Genomic DNA, 19,204 nt, shown 5'->3' on the forward strand with positions numbered 1-19,204 from the left:
AGGTCTGGGTCATGGGGAGGAATCACGGAATGGTCTATTTACTAATCAATGGTCTATTTACTAATCCGGCCACCAAGCCTTCATATCAGCTGGCATGGGAGACTGACTTGGGGGAATCCATCGATGAGGAGGAGTGGTACAGGTGGTCGACCATGGTGCACAGGGGTATACTTAACACCACTTTGGTGGAAGCAAACTATAAGGTGCTGTCTCGGTGGTACCTGGTGCCGGCGAGACTAGCCAAATTGTATCCAGGAACTTCCTCCCTGTGTTTTAGACAATGTGGGCAGAATGGGGACATGTATCACGTGTGGTGAACCTGCCAGAAAGTCCGGCGCTACTGGATCAGAGTGATCAACTTGATACACTCGGCGACGGGTCAGAGAATCTGTAGGTGTGCCAAGACAGTGCTATTTTCAGACTTGCCAGTTGAGATACCGAAACACACACGCTCCCTTCTATTTTTTATTCTCCTGGCGGCAAATATAACTATAGTGCGTGCTTGGAAGACGCCTGGACTGAATATGGTGAAACATAAAATGTTAGGGTCAGTCTGGACGAACAACGTAAATTCGAAAGGGTGTGGAATCTTTGGATCGCGTATTTACAGGCTCCGTAGCTGCGGTGGGGTGGGAGGGGTGTCGGCACGGGGGGAAGGTATTGTTTGTTTTTTTCTTCCTCTTTTGCGCTTTTTCCTTCTTTATTTCTTTACCCACTATTGTTCAGGTTGTTATTCTTTTTCTTTTTACCCTTCTACTTTTTACTCTCTCTCTCTTTCAGGGGTCTGGATACAGGACAGGTGATATAAGCTCTGGGCTGTTGGGCTTAGATTTGGAACTCGAAGTATGGGTCTGTGCCTTACTGGCCACTTGAGTGGTGGCCACTAGTTTATTACCTCGTTGCTAAGCAGGCCATATCTGTTGGTAATGTATTCATACTGGTTCTTTTGGTGGGTGAGGCACGTAGGGTGATCGGGCTGGGGGGAGGCTGCACCCCGCCATGGACACAGTTTGAACCTAGTTGGGGTGTCTGGGGTTGGGGGCGGGGCCTCTGCTCACCCATCCGCTAACCAGTTTAGTTGGTCTTATGAACCCAGAATGTGCCTCCTTTGATGCAATACAGTTACAGGACCTTGTGTATTACACTGTTGCACTATTTGATACCGATGAGAAAATGTTTTGTATGCTTGCACACACTGCTGTGTGGTGCTTTTCTGTATGTTACCCCTTTCTTCTGTTTCACTGTTTTGTAAAAACTTAATAAAAAAACTATTGAAAACTAAAGTCTACAGGCTTAAAAAATTAAGTTTGTAAATGGATAGAAAACTGACTAAAAGACTGTATCCAGAGAGTAATGATTATTGATTCATACTCAAAATGGTCTGAGATGATTAGTGGTGTACTCCACGGCTCTGTGTTGGGATATTTTTTTTTTCTCAGCATATTTATAATTGAGATTAAAAGTACCATCTCAGTCTTTGCAGATGACTCCAAGCTATGCAGTGGAACTTGCGTACTTACAGGATGTCTCCAACTTACAAGCTGACTTCAATGTACTACCTAATTGGGAAACTATGTGGCAAATGAGGTTTAACCACTTGCTGACTGCCTAACGCAGATCTACGTCGGCAGTCAGCCCCTCACAGGCAAAGCGACGTAGTTCTATGTCGCTAGCTTGTGAGGGTCTAGGGAGCGAGCGCGCGCCGCCGGAGGCGCGCTCCTGCTCCCGCGCGGTCACGCACCCCCCCGCGCGTGTGACCGGCGGACCCGATGTCCGCCGGTCACTCTGCGATCATCGGGGGAGAGGGAGAAAGTCAGGCGGCTTGTGTAAACAAGCTGCCTGTCATTCTCCCCTGTGTATGAAGGATGATCATACGGTTCTATTATGTAGAACCGTTGATCACTGTTCATACATCTGAAGCCACAGCCAATCACAGTAGAAAGCACGCCCCTAGGGACACACATAGCCCCTCCCTTTCAAAAAAAGTTAACCCCTTCACTGCCAGTGTATTTTTACAGTAACAGTGCATATGTATAGCACTGATTACTGTAGAAATGTCACTGGTAACCCCAAAAGTGTCAAAAATGTCAGTCAAGGGTCCGATCTGTCCACCGCAATGTCGCAGTACAGCAAAAGAAATCGCAGATCGCCGTTTTAAAAAAAAAAAACAACAAAAATCTTTCCCTTTGTTAGTAAACGCAATAACTTTTGCGCAAACCAATCAAAATACGCTTTTTGCGATTTTTTTTACCAAACATAGGTAGCATAAAACAAATTGGCCGAAAATGTTAAAAAATTTAGATTTTTACATTTTTTGGGGGGAATTTCATATAAAAAAATGTGAAAAATATTGCTATTTTTGCAAAATTTACGCTCTTTTTTTTGTTTATAGCGCATGATCAAAAAACCGCACAGGTGATCAAATACCACCAAAAGAAAGCTCTGTTTGTGGGAAAAAAAGGACGCCAAATTCGTTTAGATACAGCGTCGCACGACCGCGCAATTGTCCGTTAAAGTCACGCAGTGCCGAATCGCAAAATACCCCCTGGTCAGGAAGGGGGTAAAATCTTCCGGGGCTTAAGTGGTTAATATTGATAAATGTAACCCTATGCACCTGAGGGGTAAAAACATGTATGCATCATATACACTAGGAGAACAGTTGGGGTAGTTAATGGTGGAGAAGGATCTGGACGTTTTGGCAGATCGTAGACTTAATAGCCGCAGGCTGCTGTTTCTAAAGCTAGAAAAATACGTTCTTGCATTAACAAAAGGTACAGACACCAGAGAAAGAGAGACACACACACGCAGAACATAAATTTCCCCTAAACAAATCGTAAGCAAGACTTCATCTAGAATATGCAGTTCGAATTTGGCCACAAGTTTACAAAAAGGATATCGACAAACTGGAAAAGGTGCAGAGAAGGGCAATCAAACTGATGAGGCATGGAGGAAATGCACGATGGGGAAAGATTAGCTGAACTCAATGTATTTTCTCTTTAGGAGAAGAGATTAAAGGGGGACATGATCGGCATGTATAAATACATAAGTGGATAGTGATCCTGGTGTAGAGTTATTCACGTTCAGGTTCAGTGGACAAAGGGGTGCTCTTTACACCTGGAGGGAAAGAGAATTAACATTCTCATACGAAAAGGGTTCTTCACAGTAAAAGCTGTGAAAATGTGGAATAGACTTCCTCAAGAACTGGATCTGGCAAGTGCAGTAGATGGTTTTAAAAAAAAAAGAGCTGGATGCATTCCTAAATGCACAAAATACACTGCCCTGCCCAAAAAAAAGTCGCCACCAAAAAAAAAAAAAAGGGCATACACTCTTAATATTTTGTTGGCTTTGATTGTGGCATGCATTTGCTGTAGCATTGTTTCGATAAGCTTCTGCAATGTCACAATATTTATTTCCAACCAAGATCTTGTATTGATGATGGGAGAGTCGGACTACTGCGCAAAGCCTTCTCCAGCACTTTCCAAATATTCTCAATGGGGTTAAGTTCTGGACTCTGTGGTCGCCAATTAGTGTGCGAAAATGATGCCTCATGCTCCCTGAACCACTCTTTCACAATTTGAGCCTGATGAATCCTGGTATTGTCATCTTGGAATAAGCCCGTGCCATCAGGGAAGAAAAATTCCATTGATGGGATAACATGGTCATTCAGCATATTCAGGTAGTCAGCTGACCTCATTCTTTGGGCACATGCAATAACTATCCAATAGGATAGTTACTGCAGGTTTAGTTAGTTGTTTAGTTAATTCCAGGAGGTGACTTTTTTTTTTGGCCAGGCAGTGTATAACCAGATATTATTATTTACAGGTAATAACAAGTAGTTGATCCAGGGAAAATTCAATTGGCTTATGAGGGATCAAAAAGGATTTTTTTTCTCCCACTGGAGTGAACTGGATCATGCTTTATTGGCTTTCTTCTTGCCTTCCTTTGGATCAACGATGGGTATAGGATGGGCTGTGTGTGTGTGCGCGCTTTTTTTAAATTTTTTTTTATTGGTTGAACTAGATGGACTAGTGTCTTTTTTTAACCTGTGGTTGAACTAGATGGACTAGTGTCTTTTTTTTAACCTGACTATTTAACCATCTACTTCAGTAAATAGAGTTGCTCACAGACAACCAGCTGCAACCCTAGGCTAGTTCTACCATAATTTAGACTACACTTGTCAAAATGTTCAAACCAACAACTTCGCTATAGATTTGTCTCTCAGGATTCAAACTGATACAGCTGACAGCTCAACCGTCGTATCTGGAATTCTGCCAACAAAAAAAGGCTTAAAACGCTTGTCAGATTCATCTTCATCTGTCATTGTGCATGAACATCCCTTTCTTTGAAAGCTTGAGTCTTCTAGACTTGTCAAGACATTTCTTCAACCAACTAGAGGGACCTTTTAGCCCATACACGAGAGACCTTGCAGGTTTCCCCACCTTTGGAGCAGTGACCTGATATCTTGAAGAACTGCTAAAGGACATCAAAGTTTCAACTTGACAACTTGTTCGGTTTATCTAGCGGATTACAATTGGGTCACTTGAGATTTTGGCATGTTGTAGGCTCTCTGACTCAAAGATTGGTTCTTTTAGGGATACATCTAACAATTTCTCTTTGGCTGGCCATACATTTGCATGTTTGCCTATCTAAGGTGGGATGTGCTGTGTCACACCTATATGTATTTTACTGTTGTTGTCAAAATATTACATTATGTTAGTAATTTTATGGGGACTACTAACAAGAAGTGGCATTTCTGCAACACTACAACTTTTTTTTTTTGTGTACACATGGTATGTTCTCTGCTTCCCCTTTTATTTTGCACTAGCTTTTGCAGTTCTAGTTAGACTCTGCTTAATTTCCTTATGTTCCTCAAAAATGTTCTGCTCAACACAGAAGCGAGGTTTAGAAAGTAAGTCATTGTCCTCTTACATCTCAAAAGACTGGAAAACACTCTATGTGATGTAACTTTAAAGTTAAGCTGTCGGTAGATACTGCTGAATCTGTGGCTGGACATATCGAGATCTATGTAGATATGTCAATGCATAAAAATACAACTTTTGTGTTGTCTCAGTTGCAGCTATTTGCTAAAATTGGAGCATGCAAAATCTGATGCAGCTCGGCATAGAAACAAATCAGCTTCCAGGTTTTATTGTCAAAGCTTAGTTGAACAAGCTGAAGTTAGAAAACTGATTGGCTACCATGCACAGCTGCACCACATTCTGAGTGCTCCACTTTTAGTAAATGTCCCCCAAAGACTTAAGGAATTTTGAGAGAGATTTTGTAAATCCCGCTGGAACAGGCTTCCAGGATTCCTGAAAATCAATTGCTAATTTAATGTCCTGAGGAAGAACATCCTTGTACTACCCCAAAACTGCCAAAACTTGCTTGCTCTTTAGCAGACAATGAACGATAATTATAACTGTACTCAATTGTTTGGTGCTGTTTTTCTTCTGACACAATGAACCAACAGCCCAACAGTGGCCCATATGTGCCATCTCACTGAAGCTTCCTCATACAAAGAAACCTCCCATGGGGAAGTTAAAATAAACCTGGGGTCTAACTGTTTAAAACCGCCAATCTTCATATAGCATAAAGGTTTGAGGTAGGCTTATTTATATACACTTCCTATAACATTACCTGCAGACTCACCTTTCACATAACTTGAACTCCCCTGCTGGGAAGCGATACTTCCAGGGACTGTCTTCACCTTCCAGGGTGAACACACGGTCCTTATGCTTCTCTGATTGAATGTGTTTCTGCCACTGCTTCTCACTATTGCTGTTCTTTCCACAGAGATAGCAGTGGAAGCCAGCCTTTAAGGAACATTGAAAAACAGATTAAACAGGCAAAAGCCTACAGAAATATGGAATTGTTTGCTAACCACTTAAAAGCACTTGAAAAAGAGACATTTTACCATAAGATCGGCATAATCCGTTGGCATCAGAATCGGTTTTTCCATATCTTTCTGGACTACTAATGTTGGCTTCCCAGGTTTCTCGGCTGTGCGGTTGCTCTTATTGCACATGTCAAAAAGCTGCTGCAGATCCAGCACTAACAAGAAAGAATAAAGCCATGATTCAAAGATAGAGTGAACATCATTTCACTAGAAATGGTTGGATTTTTGTATTCATTGTAAAATTCTCTTCTGAAAGTCTGTTCATGTACACTGCCTAAAACCGAGGGTTATACTGCAGGGTTGACTACAAGGGAAATGGACACTAAGCATATAGAAACGGAAGGTCCTAGAGCCCTGGTGTCCAACATGCGGCCATTTAGCACCACTTTGGGCCCCTACAGCACCTAATCTGTGTTTCCCTATTGCCTTGTTATAGTAGTGATTTCTAGCAGCCTGATGTAATATGGCTCCAGTCTAGAACTGTTTTCTGAAGCTTGTCTCCAATAACTCCTACAGCATGTTCACCATCTCCTGCACCGTGTCTGCGGTCTCTGACCTTCTACTGTAGCACATCTGCGTTCTTTGACTATCTCTTGTAATGTGTCTGCAATATCGGACCATCTCCTGTATATTGTCCACAGTCTTTGACCATCTCTTGTCTCAAGCTCATAGTCTGACTATATCTTGATGTGTGTCTGCTGTCAATGACACTGACACTGAATATTCACTGACATTTATGTGTGGCCCTTTGATGATTTCCAGAAGCCGCATTTGAAGCTCTCCATATCAAGAAAGTTGATCAACACTGGCCTACAGGCTTTAACTCCTCACATTGGCTCATCTATAGCAAGCCATAGAAGAAAGATCAAAGGAGAGTAGGAAACTCTGTCCTTCAATGGATAGCAAAAAAACTAGGAGCATCTAAAAGCAGCCCAAATTGAGGAGCAGGAACACTCAAACAATACAGATGAATCACTTATTTTGAAGCACACAGACCTGCATAATAACGTGTCAAAAGTACTAATAGGACCTTCCAGAATGAAACAAGGAACCTGTCTAAAGATGTAGACGCAGGAGGGTAAACCTTCATGGCCTTTACCAAATCCAGGAAATTAAAAGAAAAGATTACTAAAGCTGACCATTGATAGACTGAAATGTGTCCAGTTCTGCAGGGACTGTTTAATTGAATTGATGTTGGAAAACTTCTTGATCAGTGGCTGAAGAGGTTGATTAGTGTATTCTGACAGCAGCAAGTGCAGCTGCCAGAATACAATGTCCCCATGTGAGAACTGCACTGCACCAATCAACCTCCTTTGTAAGGATGGAGGAATCTGTTAGTTTTTGTTTATTTGTTCAACACTCTGGCTGAACAAAAAAAAAATAAATAAATAAATCAACCATCTATGTCCAGTTTTAGTGTGAGCTGGTGCTGAAAACAGGGAAATCTACAGCACGTCCTTTTAGGCTGGGTTTACAGACATTGCATGCGATTCGCACCACACTGCTGTGCACATTACATGCGATGTGCGTGCAATGTGAATTCAGCCATACAAAATGTTTGGGCGAAATTGCATTGCATTCACACCAAAATGGTGCAGGACCCTTTTTTTGGTCTGAACTGGAATTGGATCACATAGGTGTTCACACCCATGCAATCCGATTTCTGTACCATTTCACAGTTCGCACTGCTATCTGCAAACCGATTTGGGGTTGTCATTAACTTTACATTGACACCTGCAGAAGTTTGCATATGTCAGTGTGAACTGCCGGCGATTCAGGTGCAATGCGTGAACCCACACAGGAATCACAGGGTTTCCCACAGTGTGAACCCAGCCATAAAGTGAAAAGTGCAAACACATCCCAAATGAAAGTAGTGTCCTCATGTACTTCAGAGTTAAAGTTACTTTACGGTTCAGGATTTTTTGGCGATGATCCTTGTACCGTGTCTGCATAAACTCAAACAAATGTGCAGCCACTGGCACAGACTGCCACCATCTGTAGTAATTCTGTTTAAAAAAATTTGGGCTCCAAACCTCAAATAGATTTTGCATATTCCCCCCACGTGGGTTCCCCAAAGGTGGAATAAAATACTGGATGCCCAACTCTGAGATTTAATTTAGAAAAAAGATAAACCCAGAATGAAATGTTTATCTTTGATATTGTTGACCATCAGCTCCTCAATAAACTTGCAAAAACCTTTGCCACTTTAACCCTCCTCTTCTCTATTCTGCTACTGACAACCTCTATGAAAAAATATCTCCCCTGTCCTGACTTGGCCATCTCTGTCTACAAAAGTTCACTCTCATCCTCAATGGATGCACTCGCTCCTCTAGCTACACACAGAATCAGGCCCTGAACGATACAACCCTGACAAATCGACAACACCAGAAATCTCAAGAGACAATGCAGTGTTCTTGAATGACTATGGCATAAAACCAAATCCCTGCAGGACAACACCCTATATAAATCTGCTCTTCTAAAATATAATTCCTGCCTCCATGCTGCCAAACAAACCTACTTTGTCTCTCTTAATCTTGTCATTTAGTCCCCGTCGACTCTTTTCTACCTTCTACTCTCTGCTTTGTCCCCTGTCATCCTCTACCCACTAACTCACTCACTGCCCAAAAGATTACCAATCACTTCAAAGACAAGATTGATACAAATCGTGAGGACACTGCCACTGTGCATACATCTTCCCCACTCAACAAACCTCGTCTAACAGCATAGTCAAGACTCTCCTCTTTTGAACTGGCTACTACTGAAGAGGTTACAAAACTTCTCTCAGATACCCACCTAACTAATTGTTCCATGGATGCTGTTCCCTTGCAACTACTACAGTCACCCTCCTATTTCAGAGAGAAATAAAAAAGTGGGTTAGATGGCGCTGCCGTGGGTAGGTGAATATGATACAATTCTGCCAAGGACAAGGTAAGTAGGGCTAATGAAGGGGGAAGATAGTGCACAAACACATATACCAGAAGAGAATATAACAAAGTGCAAATGCGCACTAATTAAAGGTTTTAACTCAATAATGAATAGCTAACTTGGTATAAATATGTGCAAAAAGTGCAAATAAAAGTGCAAAAATGCAAGTGCGATATAAGGTGCAAAGTGAAACGTATATTAGTCAGTGGAAGAGGACTGACTTAGAGAGCTAAAGAATGGTAAAAATTAAAGGACAAAATAAGGTGCAAGTTCATACAATAGATCGCAAAAAAAGGCCTCTGATGACGTCGTATGACGAAACGCGTAACCGTGTCACATCCGCTGCTCGTTGGAACGCATTTCCGGGTTGGTGAAGGGCACGGCGTCTCGGAAGTCCCGCTGCGCTTCCCGGGACTATTGCGGCTTCACGATCCTTATATTTTCTGCTTGATTTTATGTGCAAAATTGTGAGTACCTCTTCTATGTTTAAATAAACTTAAAGTTTTGACAGTACTTCACTATGTGAGACCTTTTTCCTCTATATGGTCCGGCATTCCCCCCTATTTCATCTGATCTACTATCAATGCCCCCTGGACTCCATTGAGTTTTAAATTTGTGGAGAGGTATCCCTAACCTAGGAGACCGAGGGTCCTACCGGAGCGGAGTTCCCCTTGACCTCCCTTGTAAAGGTACAAGGCTGTATACCCATGTAGGGGTGAGGAGATTCTGGTAAGTGCAGGCTGGATTGTGAGGGGAGCACCTCTTTATTCCTCACATGCACCCCCAGAAACGGATCACCTAGGACCAATCCAGTTGCTGGAGATCACCATCCACAAACTAAATGGACTTTTGTCACTCATCACTTTAAACACTTAATTGAATATTATTTATATTAATTTGTTCACTTTATGAGTCTACACTTTCGGATTGGACTATTCACTTAATTATATCCTTTTTGGCTATATATGATCATAGTCACTGCTTCTTAGTGTCTCCATTTTGAGACTTATTCACGTGATGACCATCTTCTTTTTTTCTCAATACCAATTTATTTTTACTGGTACACTTTAAATATTTGTGATTTTGCGATCTATTTTATGAACTTGCACCTTATTTTGATTGTCCTTTCATTTTTACCATTCTTTAGCTCTCCAAGTCAGTCCTCTTCCACTGACTAATATACGTTTCACTTTGCACCTTATATCGCACTTGCACTTTTATTTGCACTTTTTGCACATATTTATACCATATATATTGTATAAGTCGCGCTAAATTGAAAAATAAACAAATGAATGTCCAACTGTTTACAGTCCCAAATAACAAAGTGACTGGTGATGTATGAAATCTTGTGCTGCTTCCAAAAGATCCCGTAGGAATTGTGCTTACCAGAACGGCAATTTTAAATTGCAGAATTCATGTGATGAGATGAGTTCACGAGCCCAGGTGATCCAATGGAATTCTAGCGCAAGGAACTCCCAATATTGTGGTCGTGTATCATGTGAAGGAAAAATAATAATCCATAGCGTGATACCGTAAAGAATTGTCAATAATATAACTGTGTAGGACTACAAATACTGTGAATCCTTCACCAATTGTGCAGCCGCTTACCAAAATGACTAGTGAAAAGGCATGTAATCAAATCAAAAGAAAGGACCGCCACCAGACGTAGAGCCTCTTACCAGATAGATCTTTATAGATGTGTTCTATCCAAGTATAGAAAAGGTGAACCACCACCAGACATAAGGCCTCTTACCAGATGGAAATGAAAAGCCAGCAGAACATTGAATCCACATGCACCAATATCAGCAAGCCACCCAAGAGCGCATAAAGCCTCTTACCAGACCACAAGAAAAATGCTCGATAACACTTGGTATATTTTCCCAATGGAGAGGTAACTTCAAGGTCCCAATGACAATCCGGGCAAATCACTGATAAGTACCACGATGTACCGCTTAATGTGCCTAGGCGGCCTCTCAGACCCCCTATGCCACAAGCTGAGCCACTGTGTTTCTCAGGGTTGCAACGCCAGACCAGCCGATAAAGGAAAGAGAAGGCGCCAATAGTGTAAAAAACTTCCAACAGATTTATTTACATAGGTAGTGTACTTACAAACATAGAAGAAAATTAGCGAAGGATGTAGAGCCGCCGGCCGGACGGCAAGGCGCATCCGTTCCCTCGATAAGCTTCCGGAGATGACGTCAGCACGCCGTGACCTATTTATACCAAGTTAGCTATTCATTATTGAGTTAAAACCTTTAATTAGTGCGCATTTGCACTTTGTTATATTCTTTTCTGGTATATGTGTTTGTGCACTATCTTCCCCCTTCTTTAGACCTACTTACCTTGTCCTTGGCAGAATTATATCATATTCACCTACCCACGGCAGCGCCATCTACCCCACTTTTTTATTTCTATCTAAGTATTTCTCATTTGAGTCAAACCTTGGGGTGGGCAGCAGCCTTTATTTATTCATCCTAAGCGCGGATTCCATTACCATACCCTCCTATTTCAGCCTATGCTCCCTCACTCAAATCTTTAATCTCTCCCTCTCTAATGACACCTTCCCCTACCCTCTAAAGCATGCACAGATCACTCTCACACTTAAAATGCCCTTGGACCCCAACAACCTGAACAACTTAACCAGTTGCAGACTCTGGGTGTACTAGACATGCCCAAGAACATGTCATCATTGCACACAGAGTGTATCTAGTACCTCCAGTCCTTCTGCCCTGCATTCGGGATTCCTTCCTGTCCCAGTAACCGGCAATTCAGCTCTGATTAATCACAGCTGTATTGCCGAGTACACAGAGAAGGTCGGCAGCAGGAGCTGTCAAAACAAAAACAAAAAACAGTCTGGCAATGTTTATCAACAATATTGCTCAACTGCAAATACAGAAAGGTACATTGTATCATTTGCAACTGTGCTTTTTATCTACAGATAAAGGGATGGACTTTGAACTGCTGATGAAGAGAGTTAAAGCAAACTGACAAGTAAAAAAACATTTTCTAAATAAATGTTCTGCTGTTGATTTCCTTATTAACCTCTTAGTTTACTCTAATCAACACTAATTAACGCCATATTCTCCTCCATTCAATTGTAATTTTCCTGGTGTTTTTTTTTCTATTTTGTTAACGAAGAAAGTTTTTCTCTTTTTTTGTTTGCTTTGTTCATCAATATTTTTACACCTTTTACATATATTTACACGTATCACGCTGAAAAAAGTGCACTTTATTTAATTTGTATATAACTTTGCAAAGCTTTGTACCAAAATCGTAATTTTACTGTTTTAAACAAGACAAATTGCAGAATGAATAAAATGCACATTTTTATGTGCGGTAACACATTTTATGTTTAAAGGAACACTTCTCAAAAAAAGTAAAAATGCCTTTTGTTTGGATTTATTATGTTTATGTGTCTAAGCATTGCAAAAAAAAAAAAAATATTTGTTGCAGGACAATATTCACAAAACAAAAAAGGCTAGTTTGTCCTTAACCACTTAAGGACCAGCCCTATTTCTGACACTTGTTGTTTACAAGGTAAAAACTGTATTGTTTGCTAGAAAATTACTTCGAACCCCCCCCCAAGCGGCCTTTCAAACGCAATTTTTTGGGGAAAAAAACATTTCACTGCATTTAAAAAAACTAAACTGTAAAGTTAGCCCAATATGTTTCTAAAATGTGAAAGATAATGTTACGCCGAGTAAATAGATACCTAACATGTCATGCTTAAAAATTGTGCACGCTCGTGGAATGGCGACAAACATTGGTACTTCAATTTTCATAGGTGACACTTTAAAAATTTCTACAGTTTACCAGTTTAGAGTTACAGAGGAGGTCTTGGGCTAGAATTATTGCTCTCGCTCCAACAATCGCATCGATACTTCATGTGTGGGTTTGAACACAGTTTACATATGCGGGCGCGACTTGCGTATGCGTTCGCTTCTGCGCGCAAGCTTTACATTTTTTCTGATTTTTTTTTACCTTTTATTTTTACACTGTCTCTTTAAAAAAAAAAAAAAAATTCTGATCACTTCTTTTCCTATTATAAAGAATGTAAACATCCCTTCTAATAGAAATAAGCAAGACAGGTCTTCTGTAATGTAAAAAAAAATATGGGCCCTTTAAGGCCTTTGGGAGGAAGCAACGTAGGACGTCGCTCCAGTCCTCCAAGGCCATAGTCGAGTGGGGGCCAGCTTGCCCTCACTCAACTTCCTGCCTAGGAGGGGAAAGGACAGGATCGTTTTCCACTCTAGCGATGGCTCCAGTAAGCGGGGAAAATGACCGGGAAGCGGCGGGAGGGCGGGGCACCTGTTCCGCCACCCATAAAAGTGATTCCGCAGTGAATCTGCCGCTGGGACCACATTTATGAGAAAGAGGACCACCCGCCCAGTAAGAAAAATAAAGGGGTAATGGCAGCTATCTGCTGCCATAACCCCGGTATTTAACATCAAATTAGCGATGTATAACTGCGGCGGGCGGTCCGGAAGTGGTTAAAAAACAATGTATGTATTACGTGAATAAATAACCACAGCACTAAAACAGTAAAATATAAAATAGCTTAAATACAAATAAACCAGTGACTGTATAAGTGTATGAATATACAGTGCCTTGCAAAAGTATTGGGCCCCCTTGAACTTTTCGACCTTTTGCCACATTTCAGGCTTCAAACAAAGATATAAAACTGTAATTTTTTGTGAAGAATCAACAAGTGGGACACAATCATGAAGTGGAACGAAATTTATCGGATATATCAAACTTTGTTAAATAAAAAACTGAAAAATTGGGCGTGCAAAATTATTCAGCCCCTTTACTTTCAGTGCAGCAAACTCTCTCCAGAAGTTCAGTGAGGATCTCTGAATGATCCAATGTTGACCTAAATGACTAATGATGATAAATAGAATCCACCTGTGTGTAATCAAGTCTCTATATAAATGCACCTGCACTGTGATAGTCTTAGAGGTCCGTTTAAAGAGCAGAGAGCATCATGAAGAACAAGGAACACACCAGGCAGGTCCGAGATACTGTTGTGGAGAAGTTTAAAGCCGGATTTGGATACAAAAAGATTTCCCAAGCTTTAAACATCCCAAGGAGCACTGTGCAAGCGATAATATTGAAATGGAAGGAGTATCAGACCACTGCAAATCTACGAAGACCTGGATTTCCCTCTAAACTTTCAGCTCATACAAGGAGAAGACTGATCAGAGATGCAGCCAAGAGGCCCATGATCACTCTGGATGAACTGCAGACATCTACAGCTGAGGTGGGAGACTGTCCATAGGACAACAATCAGTCGTATACTGCACAAATCTGGCCTTTATGGAAGAGTGGCAAGAAGAAAGCCATTTCTTAAAGATATCCATAAAAAGTGTAGTTTAAAGTTTGCCACAAGCCACCTGGGAGACACACCAAACATGTGGAAGAAGGTGCTCTGGTCAGATGAAACCAAAATCAAATTTTTTGGCAACAAGGCAAAACGCTATGTTTGGCGTAAAAGCAACAGCTCATCACCCTGAACACACCATCCCCACTGTCAAACATGGTGGTGGCAGCATCATGGTTTGGGCCTGCTTTTCTTCAGCAGGGACAGGGAAGATGGTTAAAATTGATGGGAAGATGAATGGAGCCAAATACCGGACCATTCTGGAAGAAAACCTGATTGGGTCTGCAAAAGACCTGAGACTGGGACAGAGATTTGTCTTCCAACAAGACAATGATCCAAAACATAAAGCAAAATCTACAATGGAATGGTTCACAAATAAACATATCCAGGTGTTAGAATGGCCAAGTCAAAGTCCAGACCTGAATCCAATCGAGAATCTGTGGAAAGAACTGAAAACTGCTGTTCACAAACGCTCTCCATCCAACCTCACTGAGCTTGAGCTGTTTTGCAAGAAGGAATGGGCAAAAATTTCAGTCTCTCGATGTGCAAAACTGATAGAGACATACCCCAAGCGACTTACAGTTGTAATCGCAGCAAAAGGTGGCGCTACAAAGTATTAACTTAAGGGGGCCGAATAATTTTGCACGCCCAATTTTTCAGTTTTTTATTTGTTAAAGAAGTTTGAAATATCCAATAAATTTTGTTCCACTTCATGATTGTGTCCCACTTGTTGATTCTTCACAAAATATTACAGTTTTATATCTTTATGTTTGAAGCCTGAAATGTGGCAAAAGGTCGCAAAGGTCAAGGGGGCCGAATACTTTCGCAAGGCACTGTATATATATATGCATCACATATACATATAAATATGAATATATATATATATATATATATATATATATATATATAGATATAGATGACAACAATCAAAAAGTGGTGGATAAAATGAATAAAAATATATAGTGTCCACAAAAAGTTCCTTGTACAGTTTGGCAAAAAAGTATTTTGTCAGCCACCAATTTTGAAAGTTCTCCCACTTAAAAAGATGAGAGAGAGGCCTGTAATTTTCATCATAGGTACACTTCAACTATGAGAGACAGAATGGGGGGAAAGAATCCAGGAAATCACATTGTAGGATTTCTAATGAATTGGTAAATTCCTTTGTAAAATAAGTATTTGGTCACCTTCAAACCAGCAAGATTTCTGGCTCTCACAGACCTGTAACTTCTTCTTTAAGAGGCTCCTCTGTCCTCCACTCGTTACCTGTATTAATGGCACCTGTTTGAACTTGTTTTCAGTATAAAAGAAACCTGTCCACAACCTCAAACAGTCACACTCCAAACTCCACTATGGCCAAGACCAAAGAGCTGTCGAACGACACCCGAGACAAAATTGTAGACCTTCACCAGGCTGGGAAGACTGAATCTGCAATAGGCAAGCAGCTTGGTGAATAAATCAACTGTGGGAGCAATTATTAGAAAATGGAAGACACACAAGACCACTGATAATCTCCCTCGATCTGGGGCTCTATGCAAGATTTTGCCCCGTGGAGTCAAAACGATCACAAGAACGGTGAGCAAAAAACCCAGAACCACACAGGGGGAACTAGTGAATGATCTGCAGAGAGCTGGGACCAAAGTAACAAAGACCACCATCAGTAACACACTATGCCGCCAGGGACTCAAATCCTGCAGTGCCAGACGTGTCCCCTTGCTTAAGCCAGTACATGTCCGGGCCCGTCTGAAGTTTGCTAGAGAGCATTTGGATGATCCAGAAGAGGATTGGGAGAATATCATATGATCAGATGAAACCTAAGTTGAACTTTTTGGTAAAAACTCAACTCGTCGTGTTTGGAGGAGAAAGAATGCCGAGTTGCATCCGAAAAACACCAAAACTACTGTGAAGCATGGGGGTGGAAACATCATGTTTTGGGGCTGTTTTTCTGCAAAGAGACCAGGACGACTGATCCGAGCAAAGGAAAGAATGAATGGGGCCATGTATCGTGAGATTTTGAGTGAAAACCTCCTTCCATTAGCAAGGGCATTGAAGATGAAACGTGGCTGGGTCTTTCAGCATGACAATGATCCCAAACACACCGCCCGGGGGAACGAAGGAGTGGCTTCGTAAGAAGCATTTCAAGGTCCTGGAGTGGCCAAGCCTATGTCCCCGGATCTCTAACACCATAGAAAACCTTTGGAGGAAGTTGGAAGTCTGTGTTGTCAACTTCCTCCAAAGCCCCAAAACATCACTGCTCTAGAGGAGATCTGCATGGAGGAATGGGCCAAAATGCCAACAGTGTGTGAAAACCTTGTGAAGACTTACAGAAAACGTTTGACCTCTGTTAATGACAGATGAAGTTCATCTCAATACTTTGGCAATGACAAAGTATTGAGATGAACTTTTGTTATTGACCAAATACTTATTTTCCACCATCATTTGCAAATAAATTCTTTAAAAATCAGATAATGTGATTTTTATATTATCCAGTGCGAGGCCCAGTTCTGCTGTTGCTTGTAGTCCTCCAGGAATTCCCTGACTAACTAGCGATAGTGAGAGAAATAAAAAAGCTATTTGCAAAAAAAAAAAAAAAAAAACACCTTTCAAAGAAAAAAGAGAAAGAAACTGACACACTAGGTCCCAGCAGGTAAACCTAACCTACTCCTGACGCTAGGTAGCATAAAACTGAGGGACAGTGGTAACTGGATCAAGATAATGGCTAAGGGACGGCCCCCTGGAGGTGTGCCTAAGTGTATAAAGTTTTTTTAGTAACATTTAAAACTGCCTAGCTTGCTCCTGCAGAGGGCGCCATTACCCACTAGTGAAGGCTGATTGAATAGGCAGCGACTGCCAGAGGACGTAAGAGAAAAAGCAATTATAGTAATAACAGGAATATTAATACTCGTTGCAGTAAAAACATTAAAGAAGTTGTAAAGTCAGATTGCATTCATTGCAATAAGATAAAAAACCTTCTGTGTGAAGCAACCTCCCCAGCACCCCCTAATACTTACCTGAGCCCCATCTCTGTCCAGCGATGTCCACAAGTCCCTCGGCCGTCTGGGACTCTCCCTCCTTATTGGCTGAGACACAGCTGCGGCACCACTGGCTCCTGCAGATGTCAAAATTAGTTAGCCAATCAGGAGAGAGAGGGGGTGGGGCTGACACGTAGCTCTGTGTCTGAATGGAGCTGCTTGCTGTGGGGGCACTAAACTGGAGGGAGGGGCTAGGAGCAGCAAAGAGGGAACCGGGAAGAGGAGAATTCAGGCTGCCCTGTGCAAAACCAACAGCACAGAGGACGTAAGTATAACAAGTTTTTTTTTTTAAACTAGACTTTACAATTACTTTTAGGGTAAATGGTGTACTTACTATAAGTAAGTACTCAATGTTTTTACTGGACCGAGTACAGACACTCCTCGTTTAACGACCGCTCAGACTTACGACCAGCTCTTACTTTTACTTTTCGGGCACTGTACATCATAGTATTGTACAGTACAGGATTTTTGTTGTTTATATTGTTGTGTTCTGTTCTTATGCAAATTAAAACAATGTTATCGATTTGGAGTTTTGTGTTTAGACCTTTTTATCAGAAAACAGTACAGTACAGTAGTTAGGAATGCTTAAAATATTGTTTTCTTTTTGCTCCTTGTTTAACAACCTGGTCGCTGGAACGGAACCTGGTCGTTAAGTGAGGAGAGCCTGTATTATTATTCCCATTAATATTACTATCATTACTTTATTTTATTATTTTTTTCCATTTTTGTTTGTAATTCATTTGGCATACTAGGCTTTTTATGCATTATTTGATGTGCTATATAGTTCATGCTTTTGATCTCCACCATCAGTATGTTATAAATGGATTTTTGTAAAATCTTACCGTAAAATCCTTTTCTCTTAGCTCATCGACAGACGTAGTCCTCGGTGATACACCACCTTCGGGTTATGTTACCTCCGCAGGAGCAGGACTAGACAGGAAATTAAAAAGCTCTGGCCACACCCTAGGGGCAGTCCCAGAGGGTATATCCTCTCTCTCTCTGCCTCAGCAAATCAGTTATGTGAAAAAGCAGTGCTTAGAGAATTTAACCCAACCCAACTCCAAAACAGAGGGGAGGGGACTACGTCTGTCGATGAGCTAAGAGAAAAGGATTTTACGGTAAGATTTTACAAAAATCCATTTTTCTCTAGCGCTCATCGACAGACGTAGTCCTCGGTGATACACCACCTTCGGGACGTCCCAGAGCAGTATCACAACTGAGGGGTGGGAAAATGGAAATCAAATCCCAATCTAGAAGGCCCAACCGGTGCCAACTAGAAGTTTACAATGCTCATCCTTAATGATGAGACTCAACAAAAAAATTTTTCAAACAGAAAAAAACCCTCGAGGTAGACCACCGGTCTCCTCAAATTGCGGCCTGCAAAACCTTGCGGCCAAATGAGGCATCCGCCGATGCCGTCACATCAATTTTATAGAATTTAGTAAAGGTATGTACCGACGACCAAGTGGCCGCCTTACATACCTGGACCACTGACGCCTGATGGCGAAAGGCCCAGGAAGTACTGAGCGCTCGAGTGGAGTGCGCCCTAACAGGGAACGGAGGACTCTGACCCTTAATAGAATAAGCCTGTACCACCGTTTGTCTAATCCATTTGGCAATGGTCGCGGCAGATGCAGGCAAACCCTTTCTGGGGCCATCCGTGATCACAAAAAGTGAATCCGTCTTACGGAATGATTCTGTAGCTTTCAGGTATACCCTGATTGCCCGAACCACATCCAAGGAATGCAACGCATGTTCCCGATGATGCTTGGGCTGAGGACACAAGGAAGGTAGTACAATATCTTCATTCAGATGAAAATCTGAAACCACCTTAGGAAGAAAAGATGGCTTAGGATGAAGTACTACCTTATCCCTATGAATCACTAGGTATGGGGACTGGCATGACAATGCAGCCAGTTCTGACACCCTGCGAGCAGAAGTAATAGCCACCAAGAAGACCACCTTCTGGGATAA

General features: G+C 41.6%; 1 protein-coding gene and 1 pseudogene across 2 annotated transcripts in view; one reads left to right on the top strand and one right to left on the bottom strand.

Moving 5' to 3' along the window:
* LOC309561587 (zinc finger CCCH domain-containing protein 7B-like) overlaps positions 1-19,204 on the bottom strand; it is a 604,923-nt gene that overhangs the window by 33,793 nt on the left and 551,926 nt on the right. Inside the window, exons 21-22 of the mRNA XM_082265580.1 lie at positions 5,915-6,051; positions 5,650-5,813 (exon numbers count right to left, since the gene is read on the bottom strand). Of these exons, the coding sequence (XP_082121706.1) occupies positions 5,650-5,813; positions 5,915-6,051 (301 nt within the window). The remainder of the gene's footprint in view (positions 1-5,649; positions 5,814-5,914; positions 6,052-19,204) is intronic.
* LOC309561640 lies at positions 8,775-16,001 on the top strand (annotated as a pseudogene). Its single transcript has 2 exons — positions 8,775-8,824; positions 15,500-16,001. The product of its transcript is annotated as an uncharacterized misc_RNA (transcript).

The sequence above is a fragment of the Pelophylax lessonae genome (assembly GCF_965119305.1).
Source record: "Pelophylax lessonae genome assembly, chromosome: 8".
In the NCBI taxonomy this organism is placed as follows: domain Eukaryota; kingdom Metazoa; phylum Chordata; class Amphibia; order Anura; family Ranidae; genus Pelophylax; species Pelophylax lessonae.